At 38.6% G+C, this 26,070-nt stretch overlaps 1 protein-coding gene and 1 pseudogene across 1 annotated transcript; one reads left to right on the top strand and one right to left on the bottom strand.

The window, feature by feature from the left end:
* Positions 1-36: 36 nt before the first annotated feature.
* Positions 37-26,050, top strand: LOC140246241 (protein tyrosine phosphatase domain-containing protein 1-like). The gene is made up of 13 exons (XM_072325697.1): positions 37-1,463; positions 7,579-7,782; positions 8,511-8,591; positions 9,049-9,164; positions 10,285-10,385; positions 10,837-10,952; positions 13,843-13,932; positions 14,580-14,679; positions 16,758-17,381; positions 21,395-21,424; positions 22,365-22,466; positions 23,835-23,918; positions 24,732-26,050. The coding sequence occupies exons 1-13, from the start codon at positions 1,444-1,446 to the stop codon at positions 25,209-25,211; spliced, it is 2,148 nt and encodes a 715-aa protein (XP_072181798.1). The 5' UTR covers positions 37-1,443; the 3' UTR covers positions 25,212-26,050.
* On the bottom strand, positions 18,946-20,343 carry LOC140246333 (uncharacterized protein KIAA1958-like; annotated as a pseudogene).
* Positions 26,051-26,070: the final 20 nt, after the last annotated feature.

The raw sequence follows: 26,070 nt of genomic DNA, 5'->3' as shown, positions 1-26,070 counted from the left end.
TTTGTTTTGCTTTTTTTTGGGGGGGGGTGATTTTTTATGTGTTTCCTTATTTGGGTATCATGTTGTTTTTATGACCAATCCAAAATAACCCACAATAAATACATGTGTTAATGAAAGCTGGAAATGTTTCATGTATTGACTTTTTGGAAGTAGACGATACTTTGCTAATAGAGCATACAAGCAAATACCCAGCAGGTGTATTTTTTGGTGGACATTAGATCAGTGGTTGTGGTCTGACATTCATATATTTAAACAACCCCCACAAGTGTGGTATATAAACATCCTTGTAAGTTCAGTATGCTATAATAGTTATGTATACTTTCATCTATGACATGTGAATAGAAATTCGGTCATACTAAATTTCATAATATGCTAATGGTGTCATGTATAAATCAAAACACACACACTGGCACACTGAAGTCTTCGTGTCCCAGTACTGCCACATTTGATTTTCCAACTCGAGTCAATGGCTTGCTGAAGTCCCATATTGTGCTCAAGCACACAGCCACACACAAACCAATCGATAAATCACAGTATGCCACAGTACCTTGAAAGTGTTCTGGCCATAACCTTGTCATAAAATTCTCATCACAGCAAAGATGGCAGTTTTTCTCTACAACTTTCCTGTAATACATTTCTTGCAGAAATGCTTCCATAAAAAGTTATATGGCTTTGAAGAACAGAATGTGTTTCAGAAGTGCTTTATATGCGTTGCGGTCTCCATAATTGTGGCACATAGGGGGTTCAATGCAGCACACAAAGATTTAACCTTTGATAGGGTGGTTGCTGTCGTGAGTTACATTCATGACAACGTAAAAATGTTGCAGTGAAAGCACCGGTCAATGAAGACACAACAAAACAAGAGAGAAACCACAATATTTGGCTCCCAGAATGGTGTGTAAATTCATGACAACGTAAAAATGTTGCAGTGAAAGCACCAGTCAATGAAGACACAACAAAACAAGAGAGAAACCACAATATTTGGCTCCCAGAATGGTGTGTAAATAGGAGAGATAGAACTTGATAATGACAGCCTGTCAAACCAGTCAGTTTTACTTGTTTCTTCTTGCACTAGATTTGTTATCATCATTATCATCATAATTCCAAAATCACAAGGGAGGAAAACATAAGTTTCAAGTGCTTAGAATCATATTAATCACTGTAGGGCATGCTGAAGATTTTGAAAATCTTTTGCATCCTCCTCTTAATGATTGCTCTTTATTTGGGTTCTTTTGCACTTAAATTATTTTCTCTATAAGTATCAAATTATTTTCTCTTATAGGTATCAAAATGAGAGTATTTTTCCTCAAACTCAGCTTTTGTGCTTGTTTGACTTTCACAGAGCTGACACTGCATATAAGTACACTGTAAGTTGTCTCCTGTGAGACAAAAAGGATTTGAATATGTGACTGTTACCTTTTTAAGTCTTGATGGAGGGTTTTAATGACATCTAGTGCATCTAGGTCATAGGCTGGAGCAATGTTGGTATATCTTTGTGTTGGTGAGTTGATCTGTGGATAGAATATTTGATAGTGAATATGATTCAAGTTATTATGTGAAGTGTTATCAAGCGGAGTGAACATTATTCCAGTTATTTGATACATATCATCTGTGCAGCTACATGGCAAGCAGCATCATCCTGCTTTCTGTCATGTGAGTGAGTATGTGTATTGCTGAATTGCTAATTTAAAAGGAGACTATGTTGTAATTACTTGCTCTAATATAGATTTGTTGACAATTTGACTTGTTCTGTTTTGTATTTTTAATGTGATAGTACTGTAGTAAGTTTGGCCTTGTGTTCAGTATGTCAGAGTAGATGATTTTAGTTCATGCTGTTGTCAGCTGGTACTTGCCACATCATTGTGCAAACAGTTTATCAAAGAATTACTGACAAATTGTCCCGATGAGGACAGGAGTGTTGTGAGAGTGGAAATAGATTCTCTTGCACATTTATGAAGATCTAGGCAGCATATCAGGAAACTTGTCAATCACTGTTTTAAGCTACTGAAATCCTTACGTCTGATTGGCTGAGAGTAGATTTGTCTGTGAAAATCACTGTCAAAACGTTTTGATGACATGCCTCCCTGCTGCTGGTGAGTTTGCGTCGTGAGGGTAAGAAATATTCTGTGCCAAAAATGTGGTCAAGTGATCACTGTCATGATGAAATTCTGGAAGCAGGTGTGCCACTGCTTGTGTTAAGAGGATATCTTCACTGTTTTTACAGTGTCCCAACTACATATACCAGTCATGCATGGATGTTGCTACAAAGCATTTGTAAATATCATTACATGTACTGTGTAGGCTGTTATTTTCACAAGGATTTAATTTTTTTAATTTTGCGAATCACCATTGGACCACAAATTTAACAACACGCGAAAATATCTGGAACTGACAGGCATTAGTGCACTTATGATTGCGTCGGTGTCAAAATTGTGAAAACAACATCTCATGAAAATAGCCGTGAACTCATTCGTGAAAATATCTGTACACAAAAATAACAGCTTATACAGTATCTTGTACTGGTCTTTTTCTGTCGTCTGTACCCTCCATATTCTGCTGATTGCATTAAAAAATGTTTTGGGCAGTGACATGTACAAGTGTTTGTTTCAAGCGTGTCTTCCTTGTATGTCTTGTCTGAACAAGGATTTTTTTTTTTTTCAATCGCAAAGAACTCTGACAGTAGTTAGCAGGAAGCTTACTAACTTTATTCTCTGCAGCTGGAAAATTGGACCAATATCCCAAGACAACAATGCTCATTCTTATGAAGGTTCATTTCTTTAAAAAAAAAAAAAAAAAAATGAAACAAAGTTCGTTAATCTAGAGATGAAATTGGGTTCATATTTACAAAAGTGGAATATGGTCCATTTTATGAAACGGTTTGTTCATCTGAAAATGACTCCTAGCCTCCTTGTATATAAAACTATTCTTTGTCATGCATTGTCCACTGTGATTATGATGATGATGATGATGATGATGATGATGATGATGATGATGATGATGATGATGAAGAAGAGGAGAAGGACTTGAGAATGAGGAGGTCGAGAAATAGTGGAGTGGAGAGGAGGGGAGGAGAAGGAGGAGAAACACCTGCTGATTTTATCAGTGATGTAGAGTTGAGTGAATTGTGCTATTTCTGGTGTGTTAATGTTCACAATACATTTCAACAACAGGGGGCGCTAGACCATATTAGTGGTCTACAACACTACACTACACAACACTACAAGTGATGCAATTACAAAATCTAGCCTTTTCTGTGTTCCAGTTGATCAATGAAAGCATATGTGTGTGTGGGCATGCGTGTGTGTGTCTATAATGGAAGTGTAAAATCTGCAGGCATTCCTCGTGACAAAATTGAACTGGAACAAAACTTGAACTTGACAAAATTGAACATCTCCTGAAAATGTGATTACATTGGAAAGCAAACATGAGGGTGTGGATACAGAGGGTGGTGTGTACAATGTCCCCATACAAACACTGTTTATCGAAGTGAAATTAAATATGCTTAACCTTTACAAATATCATATATAATTATTGTATCACTTTTAAGCTAATAATTATTGTTGTTATGTTGATAATTATTAGTATCATTTCCATAAACATAAACTATAAAGATATTCTTATTGATATTACTATCATTATTATTACTACTACAGTAACTACTATCACCTTTACTACTTATTGACTACTGCTATCATTATTTCTATAAATTATTGTCGAGTCATATTGGCAAGACATAGTGCAGTTGAATAAAGTTTCTTGAGATGAATATTCTGTAGTAAAGATACGAAATGATTGTATACCGTATAAAAAGAGAGGGAAAATAATTGCAGGTTTTTCCCCGAGATGATTTGAATATAAGAACATATCAAAAATTCACAGTACGGTATTTGTTAAAATGGTTGTTATAGAGTAGACAATTAACCCCACACAGCAGCCATATAACAGAGCAGAGAAAGCTCATATTATTGTTTGCAATAAAACTATTAATTTATTTATCTGGTTATCTGTCTATTTGTTCATTTATTTATTTATCTATCTATCTATTTATCTATCTGTTTGTTTATTTATTTATTCATTCATTCATAATCTTTTGTCACGATAGCCCATTCACCAAGAAGAAGTGGTCTTCCGTGATACCCTGAATAATATTGTTGAATATATGTACATTAAATAGCAAAATATACGTAAGAAAACATATTGGGTCCTGCATTGCAAAGTATCATAAATCATATATCCATATGTCACAAAATAGATTTGCTTGTCTTAATACTGATATTTACAAATAACAACTTTATAATACTGAATGTATGAAGAAGCTGATCCGACTGAATTATCTGGCTTATTCCATTCAAGTAAAGAAGATATAATTGGGCTACACTTACGCCTATGTAGTATTTAGGAAAATCTTGGGTCTCTTTCCACCTCCCTGCTTCCACCGTCTATTTGCCTTGTGTGATGTTCGGTATTAGGTGCTAAGTTTATGAACGCACTAGTACACCTGTATCACCATAACGCGACTGAACTCGAAACGTTTGTCAGACAAACGTCTAGTGCATAGTGTCATCCATAACAAATCAGTCAACGGGTTTTGCTCATTGACATTGTTGGTGTATTAACATACTCAGTAACCATCTTTACCCGATCCCCCAGGTGAGGAAATTCGAGCGTGGGCGGTGGTTCGTACCGCCCCCCCCCCCCCCCCCAACTACCCGTATACATTTTGTAGCACTCCGTGCCCACTTACATCGTATATGTATGCATGCAGCGCGGATCTCATCTCCATAGTACCTGTAGTAAACCAAGCACGCATTCCGATCCTTTTTCGAGCATCCCGCGAGCGCGTGAATGGATGCTAACAGCCTGATGAATCTTTTCGTGTTTCCCTCGACTAAATTAAGTGAGTTTTGTAAAATGAAAAAAGATCCTTCTTTATTATATGATAGTTAGTACCCCTCATATTTTCGTGATGTTTGTGCGCTGAATGGTATTTTGAGATGCTACTCACCATAATACTCGTAGTCCCATTCGTTTATTTTGCCGTGTAGGCCCTACGCCTAAATTGTTGTACTGCAACCAGTCCACATGCAACAGTCATCATGGTCATTGCATTGAACAACAAGCCAGTGCAGTGCCAGTGCAGTGCCAGCCGAGCCGAGCTAGCGAGAAGGGTCTAACGTTAGACTCATATCACATCACATCACATCTGATACGGAAGTAGAGGACTGGTCCTGTAGCTATAAGTATTCCGGTCTCAGCATAGACATTATTGATAGAGTTCTAGGTCTAGATGATATCTATTTAGAATTAACCTCAACTTTGTTGCTTTAACCGATGTGCATGGTGGAGGAGAAGAGGTTTTGAATTTCTACCTGCTCCAATTTGAATGTCTATCCAATAAGGGATAAATCTTTGAAATTGTTAATTGAGGAAGCTTCAACAACACTAGGAGTAGGACCTGAGGCAATCTGTTCCAGTCGGCAACTACTCTCTGGCTGAAAAATGTACTTCGCAGTTCTAACCATGAGCGTTTGGTGAAGAGTTTGAATCTATGACCTCTTGTTGTTGATGAGTGAATGGCTGGTTCGAAGAACATGTCACCAGAAATCCCCACCTTTCCATTGAACAACTAGTTATAAACAGTAATCATATTAGAATCACCTCTTCGTCTCCTGTAGGCTGTAGTATAATGAGTGCAGGTCGCGTTTTTCTAGGCATTGTTCATATGACAAACATTTGAGTAGCTCTTCTCTGCACTCTTTCAACTGTGTCAGAGTCCATTTTATAGATATCGATCTATCTCAAATGCCATAAAATGTTGCCATACTCCAAATGAGGTCAAACCAGTGATACCAAAAAAATTGGAAGTATTTCTGTCGTCATTTGTGAGAAAGTCCTGTAGCTGTGTATAATCCTGAGTGTTTGATTTGCAAGCCTTCTAGACAGTTGCTGAAACATGTTGATGGAAATTTAGTTCTTCATCTATGATAACGACAAAATCCTTTTCCTACTTGGTTGCTTCCAACTCTACATCATTCATTTCTGTAATTTTCTCTTGGGTTATTTCTTCCACTTTGAAGGATCTTACATAAATGTTGAAATCACGTTGCCATCTTTTACTCCATTCATCAGCAAGATTCAGGTCAGTTTTAAGCGATTCCTGTTTTGCAGCTGTACTGACATCACTGATTGGCAAACATAAAAACTGAGTTATTCATTATATTTGGCAAATCATTTATAAGAAATAACAAAAAGAATCGGTTCTATTACACTTCCTTGCAGAATTCCACTGCTAACTCGACTCCAATCTTAACTTTCACCATTTATCATGACTCTCTGTTCCTTTCCAGTTGTGAATGCTTTAATCCATGAGTATAATTTTCCATCGATGCCATAGGATATCAATTTGTTTCAAAAGCCTTTCATGAGGAAAAGAGTCAAAAGCTTTACAAAAGTCTAGATAAGGCCTATACTATATCAACTCTATGATGTGTCTAACACTACAGTATCTATACCAACATTTACTGTTTGTGTTTTTCATTCGGCTTTTAACGTTTCAGAGGTTAAATGCCGAATTTGTCTAGAGTTCCATATCATATAGTATGTAATTGCCCCTGCTAAAATTGGAAGAAAAAAAAAGGTGATAAAATACTGTGCACTCCTGTTAAGTTCAGTGAACACAGTTACAACGAAATTCCATTTACAACACAGTAAAAATTCAGGCTGGAACATTATCCGCTCTATGTCTTTTATTGTTCAGTTATAATTGAATTTGGTATTTCGATATAACGTAAGAAAACTGCCGGTCCCAAGGACTTTGTTATAACGGGAGTCCACTGTAGATATAAATACACATGTAGACTACCTGATAGTGTTAAAATGATAAAAGTACGGACTGTAATGTTAGGTCTGGGCCCAATAGGTCTATACGTTTTAATACATTTTTGAGTACATATCTACAACGTAGTTGAGATCTGTCTAACATTAGACCTAGATCTAGGTAGATGTCTGAAATACTGAAGTAAATTTTCTGACCAAATTTTAACTTAAATTTGTAGAGCTCTGTAGGCCTACATCTAGATACTACTCTATTAAAAACAACAACAACAACAAAAAACACTGTAGGCCTGAGGCCTACAGTGTTTTTTTTTAGCCCTATCTGACTAGCAGTTAAGTCTGTAAATATAGTTGCAGACATTACCAGAGAAACGCAAGCTGCCCATAATTCGACCACAACACTGCCCCAATATTTGACCACACAGGTAAAAACCTGTGTGCTTATGTATGCTTGGCATAGTAGGAGGTCAAACCTTGGTGGTGAGTATATCTTTTAGAGTATCATGTTTATAACTGATATTTTTTTCAATGCCTCTGAACACTATCATGAAAAGATTGGTCAAGGTACAAACAGAGGACATTTGTCCAATTCTATGGAGTATGCATTCAACTTCGTTTCAGATGCCTTACACGTCAAAGGGTGAGTTCAATCCTCTGAGCACCATGTGATGACATTTGTCATCATCCTGTGCTGAGTTCAGAAGGTTCCAACGTCACCATGTCCTCCTCCGAGGGGAGCAGGAGCAGGGTGGACAGGAGCACGGGGGAGCACATCAGCTCCACCCAGCGCCCCACGGCCAAGTACAGTGCCCTCACTGACAGCCTACGAGTGCTCACCACCGGCTCCATGCAGTGTTCCATGTTCTGCGGGGGGAAAGGCTGCAAGTACGACAACCCTGCAAAGTGGAGCGAGGACCAGATGGCCATCAAGGGCCTCTTCTCTCACTGGTGAGCAAAGTTTGCATTGCAAACATTGCAACGGAGGCTGCAAAGCTAGACTTCAGGGAATGTAGATCTCCTATAAATACATTACAATGTACGTGTATGTGTATCTTTGTATATGCATGTCTGTGAAACCTTTGACAGTGCCTGAGACTAAAACTGAACTACTTTTTATTTTCTTTAGTGTAGATGTTCAGATTTTAGATTATCCATTAAATACTCAGATTGTACATTATTGAATTCAGCTTTCTGAGGTGGAAAGCATTTCTTTTTAAAGTGTTACCAATGCTGTGATGTGGGAAATTTTCACTAATAGAGGAGGGATGAAGTATTAAACCAGCAATGCTTTCTTAGTCATACCTCAGTGTTTTTAATGTAATATGAATGGATCGTATTTAGATTGGATTCATTCATGTATGTACTCGATTGTATGTGCTTCCCATGGTAAGGTATTTCTGTTATCTTGTGTCTCAAAACAGCTCAGATGGAGCTCATTTTGTTTGTCCCAATAATGAATTACAAGTAGGCAAAATCTTCCTAGATGCGCCATGCGTGACATATACGACTTCAGATCATAACAGAAAAATAATCACATTGTTGGCTCGAGCAACCATACGAAATGAGACATCAATTATGAAAACTCAGGGATGTTGTTCCTGAGTAATGATGGAACTAGAATAATCATGCAGGTCATAATGCTTGTGCAATTCAACATACTATGTCTATTCGTACAGGGTGACAAAGAAGATCCTTGCTATGTCAAGACCGTCTACAGATGCGGTCAAGAAGTATGACATCATCAAGCAATTTAAGCAGTAAGTACATAAAGTACATGTATCTCTCATAAAATACAAGTGCAAATGGAACACATACTAACTAGGGGAATCTTGTTCTCTCCTTCTATGATTTGCTATTTGGTGTCTGTTATGTCTGAACATTTTATTGGTAAATAAGGACGAAATAGAATTCTTATGAAGGAGAAATTAATATTTTTAAATCTTCAACGTTTATTTCAAGTAATACCAGCAATGTTAAAAAAAAAAAGAATAGATATTTCTTTTAAGATGCTACTTCGATATTACTTCAACTATGTGTGGATAGAATATTGATTTCAGTATTCGGGGGCTTCCTATTGCATCAAATTCCCATGTATTATTTTGTTTGTTACTGTTGTGAAATAATCTGTATTTTGTGACTCCACAAGACACATGCCTATGATACCAAAGTTGTAAGTGAGAGAGTGAATATGTGACCTCTGTGTTTGACACGCAGGCATGGTATCAAAGCTATAATTAACCTACAAACACCTGGTGAACATGCAAACTGTGGACTTGGGCTAGAACCAGGGGGATTCTCTTACAATCAACAGGAATTCATGGACAGTGACAGTGAGTTCTTCATCCTTGCAAATAGCTTCTTTTTTTTTTCTTTTTCTTTTTTGTAAAGAAAAATACATTAAATGTACATGTATATAAAAAGTAAAGAAAGGAAAAGAAAAAAGAAAAATACATATCAGGATATCTAGAAATGTTGACATCCTTTTCTACCAAAACTTATGTGTGGATTTCCATTTTTCTTGTATTCCTTTGTCTGGATGCTCTTACATTTCATCGCAACTCCATATTCAAGGTGAATCTAATAAGTACAGTATAATTGGATGAGGAGAATGAGAGTCAAAATTTCTTTCTTAAATTCAGACTTAAAAGAAGAAAATTCTAGGGTATAGAAGTTTCTCATGTTTTTAGTGATTCGTTCAATTGTTTGCAACCTCACTGCATATTGTCAGAGTTGAAGTCATCATCTACTCACAAGTCTGCCATTATTATCTAAGTCACATTGTCGGTATCTACATCAAACACATCTGTGCATTAGATGAGAGATATTTGATGTACAGTTCTCAATAAATTCCCCTGGTATACTTTTTGCTCTGAAGCTTTGTGTTTGGGGAGATTTGTGGACTTTTGCTGGAGACAAATGGGTTTGGGGCAACTTTTGTTCATTGATTTTGAAATTTTCAGACTGAGCAGATTGTATGACTTTTGAACGGATTTACTTAAACTTGATGCAAATCACACTGAAAAGCTGACAACATAATATGCTTGTATCCAACTAGTATCTGTATTTGTGTGCAATCAAATTTTGGGTGTTTTAAAAGCATCAATGTTGATGCCAAATTTTATTTGATCAACAGTTTACTGTACAAGCTGTTATTTTCGCGAATTAGGAGGTGACAGACATTTTGGAGAGATGTTATTTTCTTGAACTGACACTGAAGCGATATTTTTGCATATTGTTAAATTTGTAGTCCAACTGTGATTCGCAGAATTCACGAAAATTAAACCCTCGTAAAAGTAACAGCTTACACAGTATATCATATATAGTGTTGTTTTACTCCGTGAGCATCGTACTGTATAAACAAGTGCATGAAGGACAAGTCTTGACAAAATGCTCTTGAGATAGTAGAACTTAGGTGTGTCTACTTGTCTGCCTTGTGTTTCATGTTCGCAGTTTTCTTCTACAACTTTGGTTGGGATGACTATGGAGTGAAGTCTCTGACCTTCATCCTTGACATGGTAAAGGTCATGTCATTTGCCGTCAAAGAGGGGAAGGTATGTCAGAGTTTTCACTTCCTTTTCATTCTCCGAGCATTTCAGCATTTGTGATGGTGATAATAATGATCGTCATTGCTATTATCATTCTTAATAATGATAATAATAATAGTAGTAGTAGTAGTAGTAGTAGTAGTAGTAGTAGTAGTAGTAGTAGTAGTAGTAGTAGTAGTAGTAGTAGTAGTTGTTGTTGTTGTTGTTGTTGTTGTTGTTGTTGTTGTTGTTGTTGTTGTTGTTGTTGTTGTTGTTGTTGTTGTTGTTGTTGTTGTTGTTGTTGTTGTTGTTGTTGTTGTTGTTGTTGTTGTTGTTGTTGTTGTTGTTGTTGTTGTTGTTCATCCTCATCATCATGGTTGTTGATATAACATTCCTTACTACTACTACTACTACTACTACTACTACTACTACTACTACTACTACGGTAACCATCATCAGTGTATGTTTTGTTGTGCAGGTGGCTGTTCACTGTCATGCGGGTCTGGGAAGAACAGGAGTACTGATTGCCTGCTACCTAATATACGCCAAGCGCCTGGATGGGGATAATGCCATTCACTTTGTCCGGGAAAAGAGGTAGGATTTACAGCGTACGTGGAATTGATGATCTGTTCCATAAATAATACAGAGGACAAATAACTTCTTTTCATGATGATCTGCTGTTGCTGGTGTGGTTCCCCAGAGAATCAAGCAACCTTTGAAGAGCAATTAAGCATTCACTCTGTTAGTATGGTAGTGAAAATCTAATGAGACCCGTGGTACTCTTCAGTTCATCAGAAAGAATATTATGTGGGCAGCATCAGGGATATGAGTAAAAAATGATGCTGAGCATTTACATCATCTGTCTGACAGTAACTGCAAAGAGTACGAAGATGCATCTGTGTGTGATAACATGATAACATGTTATCATATACAAAGCTGCCAACTGGTACTGATTTTCAGTAATTTCTACTGAAATTGGGAAAGAATACTGAAGGTCACAAGCAAATTACTGATTTAAGAAATCATTGTCTGTGATATATGCTATTGCACTGTTAGGGATTACTGATTTTCACTCAAAAAAGGTGCAAATTACTGATTTTCAGCCATCAAAGTACTGAAAGGCTTTTACAAAAGTTGGCAGCTCTGCATATATGATGATATGTTGGTTGTTGTTGGGGGGTTTTTTTGAGTGTGTGTGTGTGTGCATGTTTGTGCTTGATTTCTCCTCAGTTTCTTTCTACCAAGAAAAACTTGAACCCAGCTTGATAAGATTCTTGGAATCATATGTTAAAAGATATTTTTGTGACAAATTGGAAAGAAGCAAAGTGCTTTATATCCCCGCCAAACGAAGTTTGAAGGGGGTATATAGGAATCAGCGGACGGTCGGGCGGTCGGTCGGGCGGTCGGGCGGTCGGTCGGGCGGTCGGTCCGTTGCAAATCTTGCGTCGCGAACTACTTCCTCAGTTTTCAACCGATTCCCATAAAACTTGGCACAGATGTGTGCCTTGGGTTGTAGATGTGCAAGACATATTTTTTGACAGTACCCAAAAGTACGTTGCCACGGTAACGGCATATTATGGGCAAAAATGGGTACAAATCTTGCGTCGCGAACTCCTCCCACAGTTTTTGATCAATTTTTATGAAATTAGGTACAGATGTTCATCTGAATATGTTAATGTGCAAGACACATATTTCCGCAGTGGCAAAAAGTGCGTTGCCATGGTAACGGCATGTTATTGGTAAAATATAGGGCAAAATGCTTCGTGGCAAAACTGCTTCATCAGTGTTCTTCCAATTCTCATGGAATTCATATTGAATGTTTGTCTTAGGATATAGGTCAGCATGACACATTTCTTGACAGTGACAAAAAGTATGTTGCCATGGTAACAGCTCACATATTATGATCCAAAATGATGGAAAATTTTGTGTTGCAAACTACTTCCTCAGTTTTTGCCCAATTTCCATGAAACTTGGTACAGATGTGTGCCTTTGGTTGTAGATGTGCAAGACGCATTTTTTGACAGTACCCGAAAGTACGTTGCCATGGTAACGGCATATTAGTGGCAGAAGATCAAGGAAAGATCTTGCGGATTTAACTACTTCCTCAGTTTTTTGACCAAAGCTTATGAAATGTGGCACACACCTTGATCTTGGTGGGAAGATGTGGAAGACATATTTTTCGGATGTGTCGGAAGCTGCGTTGCCATGGTAACGGCATATAAATGGCAGAAGATCAAGGAAAGATCTTGCGGATTGAACTACTTCCTCTGTATTCGACTGAAGCTCATGAAATGTGGCACACACATTGGTCTTGGTGGGAAGATGTGCAAGACATATTTTTTGGACGTGTCGGAAGCTGCGTTGCCATGGTAACGGCATATTAATGGCGGAAGATCAAGGAAAGATCTTGTGGATTGAACTACTTCCTCAGTTTTTGACAAAAGCTTATGAAATGTGGCACACACAATAGTCTTGGTGGGAAGATGTGAAAGACATATTTTTTGGACGTGTCAGAAGCTGCGTTGCCATGGTAACGGCATTTAAATGGCAGAAGATCAAGGAAAGATCATTCCTTGGGTAAGACTGTCGTCACGGGGCGGGGGTATTAATCACCTTCAGTGATATTTCTAGTTACATCTAAAACTAGTCATTGTGAAAAACACACTAGTGGCATTATACAGTAGTCTCATGAACATAATTTGTCATACATTACTAGCTTCCGATGAATGGTAGATTTATCTATATTTTTTTAATTCAATTCCAGTTTTCCAACTGTTTTATTGTAACTACTTTCAGTCATAGCATTATGCCAGTACTCATTAGGTTGAAGTGCATGTACCAGACTGTCACATTTTTGTCAGTTCAAGTGGTGTAAAACACAATGTTCCATAGAATTTTAGGGATGTTATCTTTTCTAATAAATATTACGCCATTTAGTCGAGAAACAAAAAAAAAAGAAATCTGTGAACATAATTTATCATTTGATCTTCATACGTTACTGTAAAAGTGGATATTTTCGCGTGACTAATTTTTCGCGGTAGGCCGGGTCAGAAGAGTTTCGCGTGTTTTTAATTCCGCGGAATCAAGACATCACGCACAGGAACGTATGGCAAGCAAAAATATTCGCGTGTTTTTATTTTCGCGCTAGTTTCTGGTTGCGCGAAATGCGCGAAAATGTCAACACCGCGAAAATTTCCACTTTTACAGTAGTACATAGACATCAGTCCACTGTAATGAATGTTTGCAACAACAACAAATCATTTTGTTAAAAATTCTAGAAGATTGCTTGTTGGAAGCAATTTTGGAGCAAAGTCATCTCTCATGAGAATATTGTAAGATCATATTGTATTGAGGAGTAATGCAAAATGGAAACAGAAATAACCCAATATCCCTGAAATGGCCCCTTTTATTGTGGAAATAACCCACTTATGGTCTCTTAGTAAGTATAATAAAACTCACCATGTAATGATATTTCCTTGTATAGGCCTGGCTCCATCCAGACCAAGGGACAGGTGGAATGCTGCCAGCAGTTTGCCCAGTTCCTCCTCCCGCTACGTGTCATCTTCTCCTCCTGGTAAGATTCCTTCCTGAGATTCCTTTCCTTGCCCTTCCCACCCCACCATCCTCCCTCCCACAATAAAGGTAAATAAATAGATAATATAAATAAAAACTAGCATGATTCGTCCCCACGGGCAAGAAGAGTTTGTTTTTTTCTTCTTCTTCTTCTTCTTCTTCTTCTTCTTCTTCTTCTTCTTCTTCTTCTTCTTCTTCTTCTTCTTCCTCTTCTTCTTCTTCTTCTATTTCTTTTCTTTTTTTCCTAAATTTATTCTTTATTGTGTTTGTTTTTGCTTGTGATGATGTGGTGTCATACAGTTTTAGCCCATTAGGAATAAGCTTGTCAAATCAATTCAGTTCAAATCAATATCATTCATTCTGTCACCAGGTATACATTGGCCAAAATTATTTGGTTTGCAACATCAAATAGGCACACATTGTCTTGTCCGTGTAAATCACTTACGTGTTCATTATACAGTGCATAAGGTACTTTACAGTGAATGTCATATGATGAGCAGTCAACCAAGAAGGTAGCTGGAATCTTTAGGTGTTGCATAAATCCTTAAATGAAATACATATACTTTCATTCTTTCATGTGAGTTTAGATAAATTTGATAGACAATCATTAAGACAGCTGCCTTATTTTGTTTTGTTTTTCAATTTCAGTGATCCCTGTTCGTACCCATTCACACTTCAGCAGTTCATCAACAGGCAGAAGCACATGCTTCATGGTCCAGAATCACGGGAGCTTAAACACATACCAAAGGTTAGTCAAAGCACTACTACTATATGATATTATATCCCACTAAACCCATTGAAGACGAGTCACGAGTATGCTCAGGCAGGTATCTATGGGAAATGCGTGTTATAGCAAAATTAGTCTGTCCTCAACGGGTTAAGAATGTTTGACCAGTGGGATTACTTGAATTTTGAACACATTGACTGAGAGATGTTTTTCTCCAACATCTATGCCATGGTACTGTCACATAATGTGATATACTTTATCGTTAGCACTTTTTATTGTCCCCGCCGAACGAGTTCGAGCAGGGGACTATGAAACGGGCTCCGTACGTGTGTGTGTCCGTGTGTCCATCCGTCCGTGTGTCCGTCCGTCCGTCCGTCCGTCCGTCCGTGTGTGCGTCCGTGTGTGATCAAAATGTTCAAAATGCTACTCCTTCGCCATTTCTAACCCGATTTTGATTCTGTTTGCTTTATATGATAGCACTACATGGGAGCTTTGAAACTTCTATACAGAATTTCAGTTGTGACCTTTGACCTTGACCTTTGACCTATATTGTACATTTTGCTACAAAATGCTACTCCTTCGCCATTCGTAACCCGATTTTGATTCCGTTTGCTTTATATGATGGCACTAGGTGAGGGCTTCGAAACTTCTACACAGAATTTTGACCTTTGACTTCTTTGACCTTTGACCTTGATTTTTGACCTATATTGTACATTGGCTACAAAATGCTACTCCTTCGCTATTTCTAACCCGATTTTGATTCCGTTTGCTTTATGTGATGGCACTAGGTGAGGGCTTCAAAACTTGTACACAGAATTTTGACCTTTGACTTCTTTGACCTTTGACCTTGATTTTTGACCTATATTGTACATTTTGCTACAAAATGCTACTCCTTCGCCATTTGTAACCCGATTTCAATTCCGTTTGCTTTAAGTGATGGCACTAGGTGAGGGCTTCAAAACTTCTACACAGAATTTTGACCTTTGACTTCTTTGACCTTTGACCTTGATTTTTGACCTGTATTGTACTTTTTGCTACCAAATGCTACTCCTTCGCCATTTCTAACCCAATTTCGATTCCGTTTGCTTTATGTGATGGCACTAGGTGAGGGCTTCAAAACTTCTACATACAATTTTGACCTTTGACTTCTTTGACCTTTGACCTTCATCTTTTTACCTATATTGTACATTTTGCTACTAAATGCTACTTCCGGCTGGGACATATATTACGCACCGCGTAATTTCTACTTTTCCTTGTTATGCCCGCAATCGATAAGGTATCATGTGTATCAGCCATGGCCAATTCCAGCAGATGTGCCAACGTCATATGTGAAAGCAAAGCGTCGTGGCCAGACTTAGAGATCCATGGTCACGGCCTAGCCTCCTCACAATTATCCATACATCAGTATCGCTTGTTATCATCTTAGTTCTAACGTTAGTCTTGCTCATTCACCTGCCGTGGACCATGGTTGTACCACCTGTGTTGTAATATTCAGCTCGTTTATAAAATAGAAATCTGCGTGGTTGATGGAATACATTTTCATCAAATCTCAAACTTGTCAATCGATGTGGGATATAAAGAAAATGATTATCTCTTATTTTTCGAGCAATGGATACAATCTAACATCACCTCAGTGATGTGAGATTGTACCATCTTTCTCACAGTCAATGATTATTTGCTTATGATAATTATGCATATTCTCTTTGATATCATCATGTCTTATGTGTTTGTAGAAGGTATGAACGTATAATAAAGCACTTGCTTCGATTTATGCCCGGAATTGTATGGATTGTCATTTCTTCTGTAAAAATGAAATCATTATGATAGTTTTATTCACATGAATTTTGATAAGTGATCCATCATTTTGAACACAAATGAACATGAAGGATCTCAATTTTGTTGTATCAGTTCAAAAGTTTTATGTAAGATGAAGAGAGGAGGATGTCCATATTTATAGCAGATTTTCAAGATCACATGATTATATAGCCTCGTGTTCCGCAGATCCCTTGTTATTAATTAGACACACAAGTCACGACGCGTGAATCAACCACTCGTCTGTGACGGAACAATTCTCTGATTTCTGTCTCATCTTTCTGCAGCTCATCAAGGTGGTCTGCCTTCGTCTCCACCAGCTGGCAAGGATCAGAGACGTGCACACCACACACCACCTGGAGAGACAAGACAGTGCAGAGGCCATGAAGGCAGCAGTGCCTGGAGCATTCCACGACTCCAGACACGCCCAGGACAATGGCGAATCGTCCTCGTCTCCGAGACGTAGGAGAAGTAACAGCACTGGGTTGGTCGACACAGAGAATGGACTCAGCCCAGCCTCCGCCCAGAAGGAGTCTAAGATCCCTCCAGGGAGACGGAGTCCCAATCTGGACTTGCGCAAGATGCGGCTGAGCGATGGCAGGACAGCGGTGTCGAGTTCGGAGGATGACGGCTCCTCGCTGGGGAAAGGGAGCCTGGGATCGCATCCCTCCGGCCTCGGCCTGAACCGAATCAGGACTAGCACATCACTGCTGAGTCAGGAGACCCTTGCGAGTCTTCCTGATCGCAGAGAGGTTGAGTTGGTTGCAGAGGCCTTTAGCTATGACATGAAGGCGAGCCTGGCTGATGGCGATGGTGATGATGATGATAATGAGAGGGAGGATGAGGAGGACGAGGAAGATGGGGAAATGGGACAGTTGGGGATTGAAGATGATGCGGTCACAGCGATGAGGGTGAGAAATAGTCTTACGTACACATACAGTTAACAGTGATTGTAGAGATGATTTCATAACATTTGTGTAAAATTTGTTTCCTCAAGGTTTGTCATTGCGTTGCCTCTTGCCTCTGTGCTGTTTTGTCTTATGGGGGATGGGGTCATAACTTCAGTTGTTGGTTTTTTTCTGTAATTGTTCAACAAACAAGATATGTCATCAAAAGGAGTACAGAATTGCAGAAGTCAATAATACTACTCTAGTTATTCTGATACTGGAATTTTTAAATAACATATTTGAAGCACTCAGAAAGTTAATGTATCTGTCATGGATTAACTGCATCATTTCATGTAGAGTTACATGTACAGATATCATTTTCTCACTTCATTATCAGTATCTTTGACACTGATATCTGTACCAGTCCACTTATCATGTCCCTGATATGACTGGAATAAGTGATGCTACCTTTACACCTTGTTCCAGGCAGCCACAGCAATCACATTTCAGACCATCGTGGACAAAACAGGATGGATGTGAGATGACACAGGGGGATGGGATGGGCAAATGTGACAGGCCGTAATTGCCTGGGATGCAGTGTTAGATTTTTAAACCGTCAAAATATTTACCACAGCAGTTTTGGTGTTGATGAGAAATTTAGTAGGCTGTAGTGAAATGACATTAACAGAACAAAACGTGACACAACATAATAGGACGTAACAAAACTTAGAGGCAGTCGGTAGTGGGACATGATGGGAAATATGTGTAGTCTAGCTTAACCAGACGCCTTGAGAACGGCATCTGATAGCTGCATGTTCACTGGAGCAAGGAATGGATGATCAAGACTAGAATATGGGGGGGGGGGGGGGGAATATCCCTCCTACCAACGACACACTACGTTTTGGGCAACGAGGCTGCCTTGGCCACCGGGACCGTGGTGTAACTGTAGCGTAAAAGGTTTAGACAATTTGCACATTGATATCAAATCATCTTGAGAAAGAAAAAAAAAGCAACACGATGAATTTGTTTGACGAGAGTAACTTTCAAATTTTGCAGTACACCTCATTTTTACCCTTATTCCAAGCTAGAGTTGAGGGCGTTATCCAATTATTATATAATATTGGATGCACTTGAGTGGTATATCAGATATATTGCATTCATCAACATGAATATTGCACGAGTCGAAGACGAGTGCAATATTCATGTTGATGAATGCAATATATCTGATATACCACGAAAGAAATCCAATATTATTATTATTATACATACAAACCACTTTCCACGACAACACCACATTCAATTTCAACAAAAAAATAAGGGTTTCACTCACCATTATCCAATAGACTACCCTGATTCGACATGAAAGTGATCAAAACATCCAAATGATCCATTATCCAATGAAGTACACGTACAGTTGGAGTCCACTCCATGTAAAACAACATGTATCAGTAACTTGTAACAGTAACTCAGTAACACGGTGCACTTGCAACAATAACTGGCGTAAAAGTTTCAAATACAACTCTCAACTTATTTACAGTATTAACAGATTTGGTGTTACTTTTGATAATAGTTTATCGTAACATTGCAGTTATTCAACATGAATGGGCTTTGTTTGCAACTGCATCGTAGGACTGGTATGGGGTGTAGATCTTGTGCTAGATGCCTGAGTCACCGAGCCACGAGGAACAACATTATTGTCTACTGGTGCTAAGATATCAGTCTGCTCTGTTTCCTCATGAATCGTAAGTTCTTGGGAGCCTGATAATGATGCGAAATTTAAGTCAAAGTTGATAGCCTCTAACAAATCTGTGTCAGAGACAGGATTTACATTCTCAACATCAATATTTGGTGCTCTGCTAACTGTTGACGGCGCAGTTGACATATTTGCTGGATCAATCCGTGGAACTTTGCCGACATCACCTTTACCAAGGGCATTTGATAAGGCATCCGAAATGTTCTGCTTTCTGTTGTCGCTAACAGTTCCAGTGTATGACGCAATAGAACCTTCGTTGGCATGACCAGACACTTGGCAAATTTCTCGCGATGAAAATCCTCTGGAATCTAAGATGGTGATACATATGGCACGCAAACAATGATTGGTGTACGGTTTTGACAAGCTTGCCTGTTCAGATAAGGTTCTCATCATATTTCCGAGAGTATGTACCCCACATGGGGACTTTTTATACCATGGTCCAGATTCTGGGGCATTCATCTTAGCTGACTGGAAGAAAGCATCACAACTCGGATTGAGTTTTCCAACATATTTCTTGAATGATTTTACGGGACATTGCTCATCACCAGTGGCATACATTCTGCCCACGTCTTTTCTGGACGCTGTGCTGTCTTCCCGAGTTTTCTTGGTAAGTTCATCTTTTGCTTGTGCAACAAATTCACGTCCGTTAGAATCTCTTTTCACAGTGTAGTGGTTCTTTTTTAGTTCGCGGAGATTTTCCCTGCCTCTACAGCATATGTATACCATCAATTCGAACCACACTTTCCACTGGAGCCCATGTGGGCTATTTAGGTTGAAAACTCCGGACTTATAGAGTTTGTCTATGTCGTTTGCATCTATTGAGGGATGATGCTCCACATCGCCCTTCCCTGCCTTTTTCAACTGGACTGTTGCTGCCCTGAACGACTGGTTTGCATCAGAAAATTCACTGTCTTTGATTATGTCTATTTGACCATCATAACAATCCTTCAGATGACGATTTAGTCCGGCACGGATGGAAACTAAATACGATCGTTTGTAATACTCACCATCGGTTTTTCTCACCTCGACGTAAAACTTGGCAAGTATTTCCAAAAGTCTGTTCTTATCGAGCTGCTCAAAGTTTAACGGCAATTCCTTCTCTGTCAAATATGCTCTGAAAACATCTAGAGCACTTTTTGTTGCCTTTCATGTGTTCAAGGCGTCTTTTTCTTTCAGAATGTTTTCGAATTTGTCAGAGTCTAGAGTCGCAAACCTTTTTGTGGAGGCCGCCATTGTTGTTTACAAAATCTAACCTTTCAACTTCTATACGGACGTGTATCTACGCACAGTACAGTACAGTACAGAGCATATCAGCGAGCGACTGCCGCAGACAGCACAGACGATTTACATATACTCCTATGGCATTTCTCAACCTCATCGCGCAATGCCACTGCACTTTGCTTTCTTTGCAAGCGATACTGCGCATGCGTATAAAGAAACATTTGAGTGCGTTATTGACAGCAGAGTACAATATTTATATTATATTGGATGGCTATGAATGGGATACCAGGGAATATTGCACGAGTTAGGGCCAATATTGCACGAATCGAAGATGAGTGCAATATTGGCCCTAACGAGTGCAATATTCCCTGGTATTCCATGAATCAAGGCCATCCAATATAATCATTATCATCTATACAATCAAGTAGAGCAAGCATAAACTGCACAAAATTACCCGGCTTCTACTCGTCTTTGAAGTTGACTCGGCAGTCACGTCCCAGCGCTGAAAAGGGGAAGCCCCTAAAACTGCGTACATGAAACAAACAACTAGCAAGATGCTTGCGCGCTTGTGAATTGTAACAAAAATGACGCGCACTAGTAGCAAGCGTTTGCGCATTCAGCAAGCGCTCGCGCAATAGACAGACAGAATTGAATATGGTATGATCTCGAACGGCAAGTAACAACGGTAGCCTATATTAATATAATAGGGAATTAATACGTTGGCCTATGCGTTTCGTTCAATATGCTCTGATATTGAACGGTAAAAATTGAGCGGACTACAATACGCGTTTTTAATGCGCCGCTAAAACGTCCTATATAGATGATAATGAACCAATATTGTACTCTTTTTCTCCATTGATACGGGTAATGTAAAATGCATAGGACAGGTATTATGCTAACAATATTGCTTGTCATTAAACAAACCCTTTGCAGGAATATTGATACATGGTTTTATTGTATCGAAAAAGTGGCTTGTATGTATAATAATAGCTGTTATGTGCTCGAATGCTCCTTTAACCTGTAATACTGTTATGGTTTATTTCTTTTCCTTTCCTTTTTCCAGAACCTGAAACAGAGAGTGGAATCACTGCAGGTCAGTATCTCCAGCCATAAAGTCATCTTAGTCTACAAAAATGCATTGCACATCAACTAGATCAAGAAAAGTAACACCTTGTCGATCAAAATGATATGAAATTGACTTTTAAAAATTCATTCGTAGGGAAGGCCTACCACATTCTGTGGTTGATCATGTTGTCAATGAGTATGATTCGCATGTTTCAAGTACGTGTGTATGTTTATGCGTTCTCCGAGCGCCTTCAGTGCCCCCAAGCGAGATTCTTTTTGCAGTTGGACAGAGAACAGACTGGTTGGTAATCTCACCTGTGCGAAAACAGTCAAGTGGTACATGTACCCCCTTTCCATGGTCAACTACATGTGCCATCGAACGATGGAAATATTGATCGGGCACAGGGCTTGAATAGGGCATGCGCCGAAGTGCTCACATACTCTTTCGTTATACACAAAAGACAGAACCTTGATTGCCATGTAAATCTTTAACAGAGTTTGAGTTTAATAGCAAAACAAGCACACACTACATTGGAGAAAAAATAAATAATGCTGTGATACATGCAGTTTTCATACAGAAAGAAAACAGATATTGATTGAAAAATCTCTAATCTTTCTATTAAAGCCATTTTTCTGGGCAGCATAACACAAATTAATATGAATTTAGGCCACGAATGCAGACACTCCTGTCAACATTGTGGGAACCTAGTATGCCAGGTTGCAGTAAGGAACGGGTTAACATGACTTTATGGAAAAACTGTATCTGTGAGCATATTAGATATATGGTATGCACGTATTTCCTCCATCCTATCAGGAAAAAAAAATAAAAAATTTCTGGTCAAATCATAGTAGAAGTCATTGATATATGATGCCTTTGTTTGTAATTTGCAACTAGTAATTGATTCAGACAGTTTTCTGCACCTGTGCCCATCTTTTAAGCCATTGTGTCATCCCATCTCCATTTGCAGCGCAATTTGAATCAGAGTGAGTCCGCCTGGAAGATTATAGCCACAGAGGAGGATCCGTTTGTCATCTCAGCGTTGATGTGGTCGTGGCTGGAGCAACTGAAGGTATTAAAAGTGAAGCTGTAATCACATGGCAGCGTACTCATGCATTTTTCTCTGTCACATTCACAGTCGGTCATATCTGCTTTCATTTCCATGATAAAGTCAGCTAGCCCATGTGTTCCATAAATAATTTTTACTTAGGAGATGCGTTTACAGTTGCATCTTTGTCCAAGGGTTTGGATGGTGGTCTAAGCATATCAAGTTGATGGTTATGATGGAGCCATTGGCCAAGTTTGACCTAGTAGTGATTAAATTTAAGTTGAACTGATTCATGATTTTAAGAGGGCATCAAAATATGAAAAATATAGATGATTGATTTCCACTTACTGTTCACGTGTGAACTGAAATATGCTTTGAGTGTGAAAAAGGAAAGGAGTGTGTGTGTGTGTGTGTGTGTGTGTGTGTGTGTGTGTGTGTGTGTTTATGAGTACGTGTAGACTGTTGCTATGCATCAAAACACGCTGAAACATGTCTCAACATTCACTCATGTATTTTATCCACAAGCTTTTGTAAGTCTTGAAGACTCTTCCCAGGGGAAATATAATGTGTTAAAGGCCATCAATACAGTGGCCACCTGTTTATTGCAGCCTATAGCCATCTAATATATTTCCATGGTCAATATTTGATTGCATGCAGTGGCTACATAGTCCAGTATATGGGTCCTGTTCTTAAAGCTGTTTAAAAGTTACTTACACATGACTTTACAAACAACTGGAATATTAAGTGCCAATTCGTGTGCCCATTTTTTTTTTCTTATGTTTTAACAAAGTACGACTGTACAGTATGTCAATATTTCATCTACATTGGGGCAAAAATACACTTTCAACTAAAAACGTGTGCAAAAATGTAAGATTAATCATTATCATCTGCAAATTTCAACTTAAGCTATTGAAATTAGCAATGATTAGGGAACCCACTTGGCTTGCCATAGTTAAGTGGTTCGCAAAGTCATGCATAACTTTACAAACAGTTTTATGAAACAGGGCCCAGGTTTAGCCCTCTTTGCATGTGTATTGAGTTAATGTTTTTAAACAACAGTATCTTTCTAGCCAAATAAATTGGTACCTACAAAATTTGTAGACTTAAAGAAAATAAAGACAAAGAGCAACGACAACAACAAAACTTTTTGCCCTGATTTATACCTTTAAATACTACATACTTTCAGATGCATGACACTCATATCTGAACAGTAAACATGGTGTAACAGGAAATAATCATTTATCACTGATGGCGTAGCTTGGTATGCTCCTTATTATTGACTATGATGAGAACGTCATAATTGAAACTACATAATCTGTGCAGATTACCAGACTCCGTCAGTTGTACACGATGTAACTTGCATTTAACTCTTTATTGAATGACAATCTGTAGGAACCACTTTTAAAGGAAGAAGACATGGAGACATTGATGGAACATGACAGTGACATTCTTAAAGCCCTCACCCAACTCGATAAGGTAGGTAATAATGTTAAATGAGGAATGTTCATGTGCATTTCAATTTTGCAATTTTGCGAGAGCCAAGATTCGTGAAATTAAAATGCACACAAAATTTCTTGTCGACACCATATGCATTGAATGCCAGTGGCAATTTGCGAAAATTTCGTGCCACAGAAAAGACCGTCGGATCCAAATCTCGAAAATTTCGTGCCACAGGAACGGCCGTTGGCTCCAAATTGCGAAATTTTCATGCAAGTATATCTTGTTTTACAGTACACGTATTTGTGTTATTCTCATTGAAAAGGTGTGTTCACAGGTACAACATTGTGTGTTTGTGTACACCATGTCTTTGCCGTAAAAAAAAAAAAACAAAAAAAAAACTGTCTCTTTAAAATGGAAATCTTTATTTCAGGTGCTATCCATCAAATGAAGTGAGAAAGATGATGTTATACTTGTGCTTATTTTTTTTCTTTTGAGAGGACATTAAAATATTCTCCACAGTAAGAGAACAAGTTTATCAAGTTCTATATGAGAAAAAAAATATTTTGTCTGATCACACCAAGACCCAAAGGTTTGTCAGTTACACAGTTATTATTCCTGCTACTGAGAACTTAATCTGATGCAAGGAATGCTATAGATTATTTTCATAATAGGTCTTGAAATTGAATTACTAATAATTATGAAGACTAAGTGGTCTGGGTTGTATTCTGATGGGTTTGTCCAAAAATTTGTGACAGATTTTTCCCGCATAATACTCAAAGTAGCAGGACGCATCCAGGTATGTATTACCTCATCATGGTATGCACTATGTTTGACCCTATCTCCTGATAGAACCAGCGATTCACTGCGGAATGCATCCTCAAAACGATTGCCGGCCTGCGACCTTTGCCCAGTCACACCAATGCTCGCCTCGTGCAGCGATTCATAGCTGCAGCGACACAAAGGCAAGCCGCCAGCAGCGACGTCGACTTCGGCAAGTTTGTTGAGGAGTACATTGACGCCGTCAGAGGCAACCTTCCCTCCCTGGGGTTCAACGACACGATGTCGGGAACGAGGCGGCAGCCGAAGGAGAAGGAGATGGAGCCCCCGAGAGGAAAGACAGGGAAGGAGGAGAAGAAGAAGGAGAAAGGAAAGAAAAAGGAGGGGAAAGGAAAGAAGAAGGAGGCAGGCCTGTCGCCAAGGACGCTGCCTCCCGTTGCCAAGCTACCTGAGAGGGAGCAAGAAAGAGACAATTCATCATCCGACGAGGAGCAGCCAAGGCAGTTCATTGTCCCCAAGAAGAAAGCAAACGTCTTACCTCCCATCTTTTGACAACGGTGTGGGTGAGCATACATTCCAGAGCCAAGGAGCAAAAGACCCATCTCTATTTATGTGTGTCTCTCTAGAACCTTGATTGACATGTTACATTGTTGCCCTGTGAAAGGACAACATAAGGTCCTCTTTTTTGTCAGAACAAAATTGATCATTTTACTCTGAAGAATGTAGGAAACAAGATCATATAATAAAATTGTAATGATGGTTTGTTTTTTGTATACTAAATGCTGTTATCTTCATTGTGTGCAATACGTAGTATTGAAGTGGGGAACTTTGAGTAACATTTCCCTAAAATTGCACTGTAATCAAAGCTTGTACATAATGAAAAGTTACAAATGTAGCTCCATCGCACGAAAATGCACTGAATGTTAAAGATGTCAAAGAACTGGGCAGATTACAGGATTATGATTTGTATGCACTCTAATAATGTTGAATAAAATATTTGATAGTTACTTGGACTTGACAATCAAGCAAAGTTTCTACATCCAGTCACAATATTGCACACAATCACTCTTGTGTTTGTACAAAGGAAACCCGTAATTCAGTAGAGCCACTATCAAACATTTCGATATCAAACCATTTACAAATGAACATTAATCTGCATATGATTTTTGTTTTAAATGTTGTAGGTACTTGAGCAGCATAATGTAAATTGCCTAGATTTGAGTTTTAATTTGAAGATGTTTTTGTTTGCTTTTTTAACATCAGTTGTTATCCTGAAAGCTAACCCCACTTCATCAGATTCAGATTCATCTTTTATTGGTCTATGATGGGATATAGAAATTTTGTTTCCACTGACATTTGTACAATAATCATGACAATACACACATATCTCACATCGCAATTACTTATTCGA

The sequence above is a fragment of the Diadema setosum genome, chromosome 2 (assembly GCF_964275005.1).
Source record: "Diadema setosum chromosome 2, eeDiaSeto1, whole genome shotgun sequence".
Lineage (NCBI taxonomy): Eukaryota > Metazoa > Echinodermata > Echinoidea > Diadematoida > Diadematidae > Diadema > Diadema setosum.
Note: the sequence above shows the minus strand (reverse complement) of the source record. Positions and strands in the feature narration are given on the sequence as shown.

Excerpts from the sequence above, each read along its gene's own strand:
- LOC140246241 (XM_072325697.1), top strand. The coding sequence starts at position 1,444 with ATGACATCTAGTGCATCTAG. Across the intron at positions 7,783-8,510 it reads AAGGGCCTCTTCTCTCACTG|GGTGACAAAGAAGATCCTTG; the intron begins GTGAGCAAAGTT and ends CTATTCGTACAG. Across the intron at positions 22,467-23,834 it reads CGTGGCTGGAGCAACTGAAG|GAACCACTTTTAAAGGAAGA; the intron begins GTATTAAAAGTG and ends GACAATCTGTAG.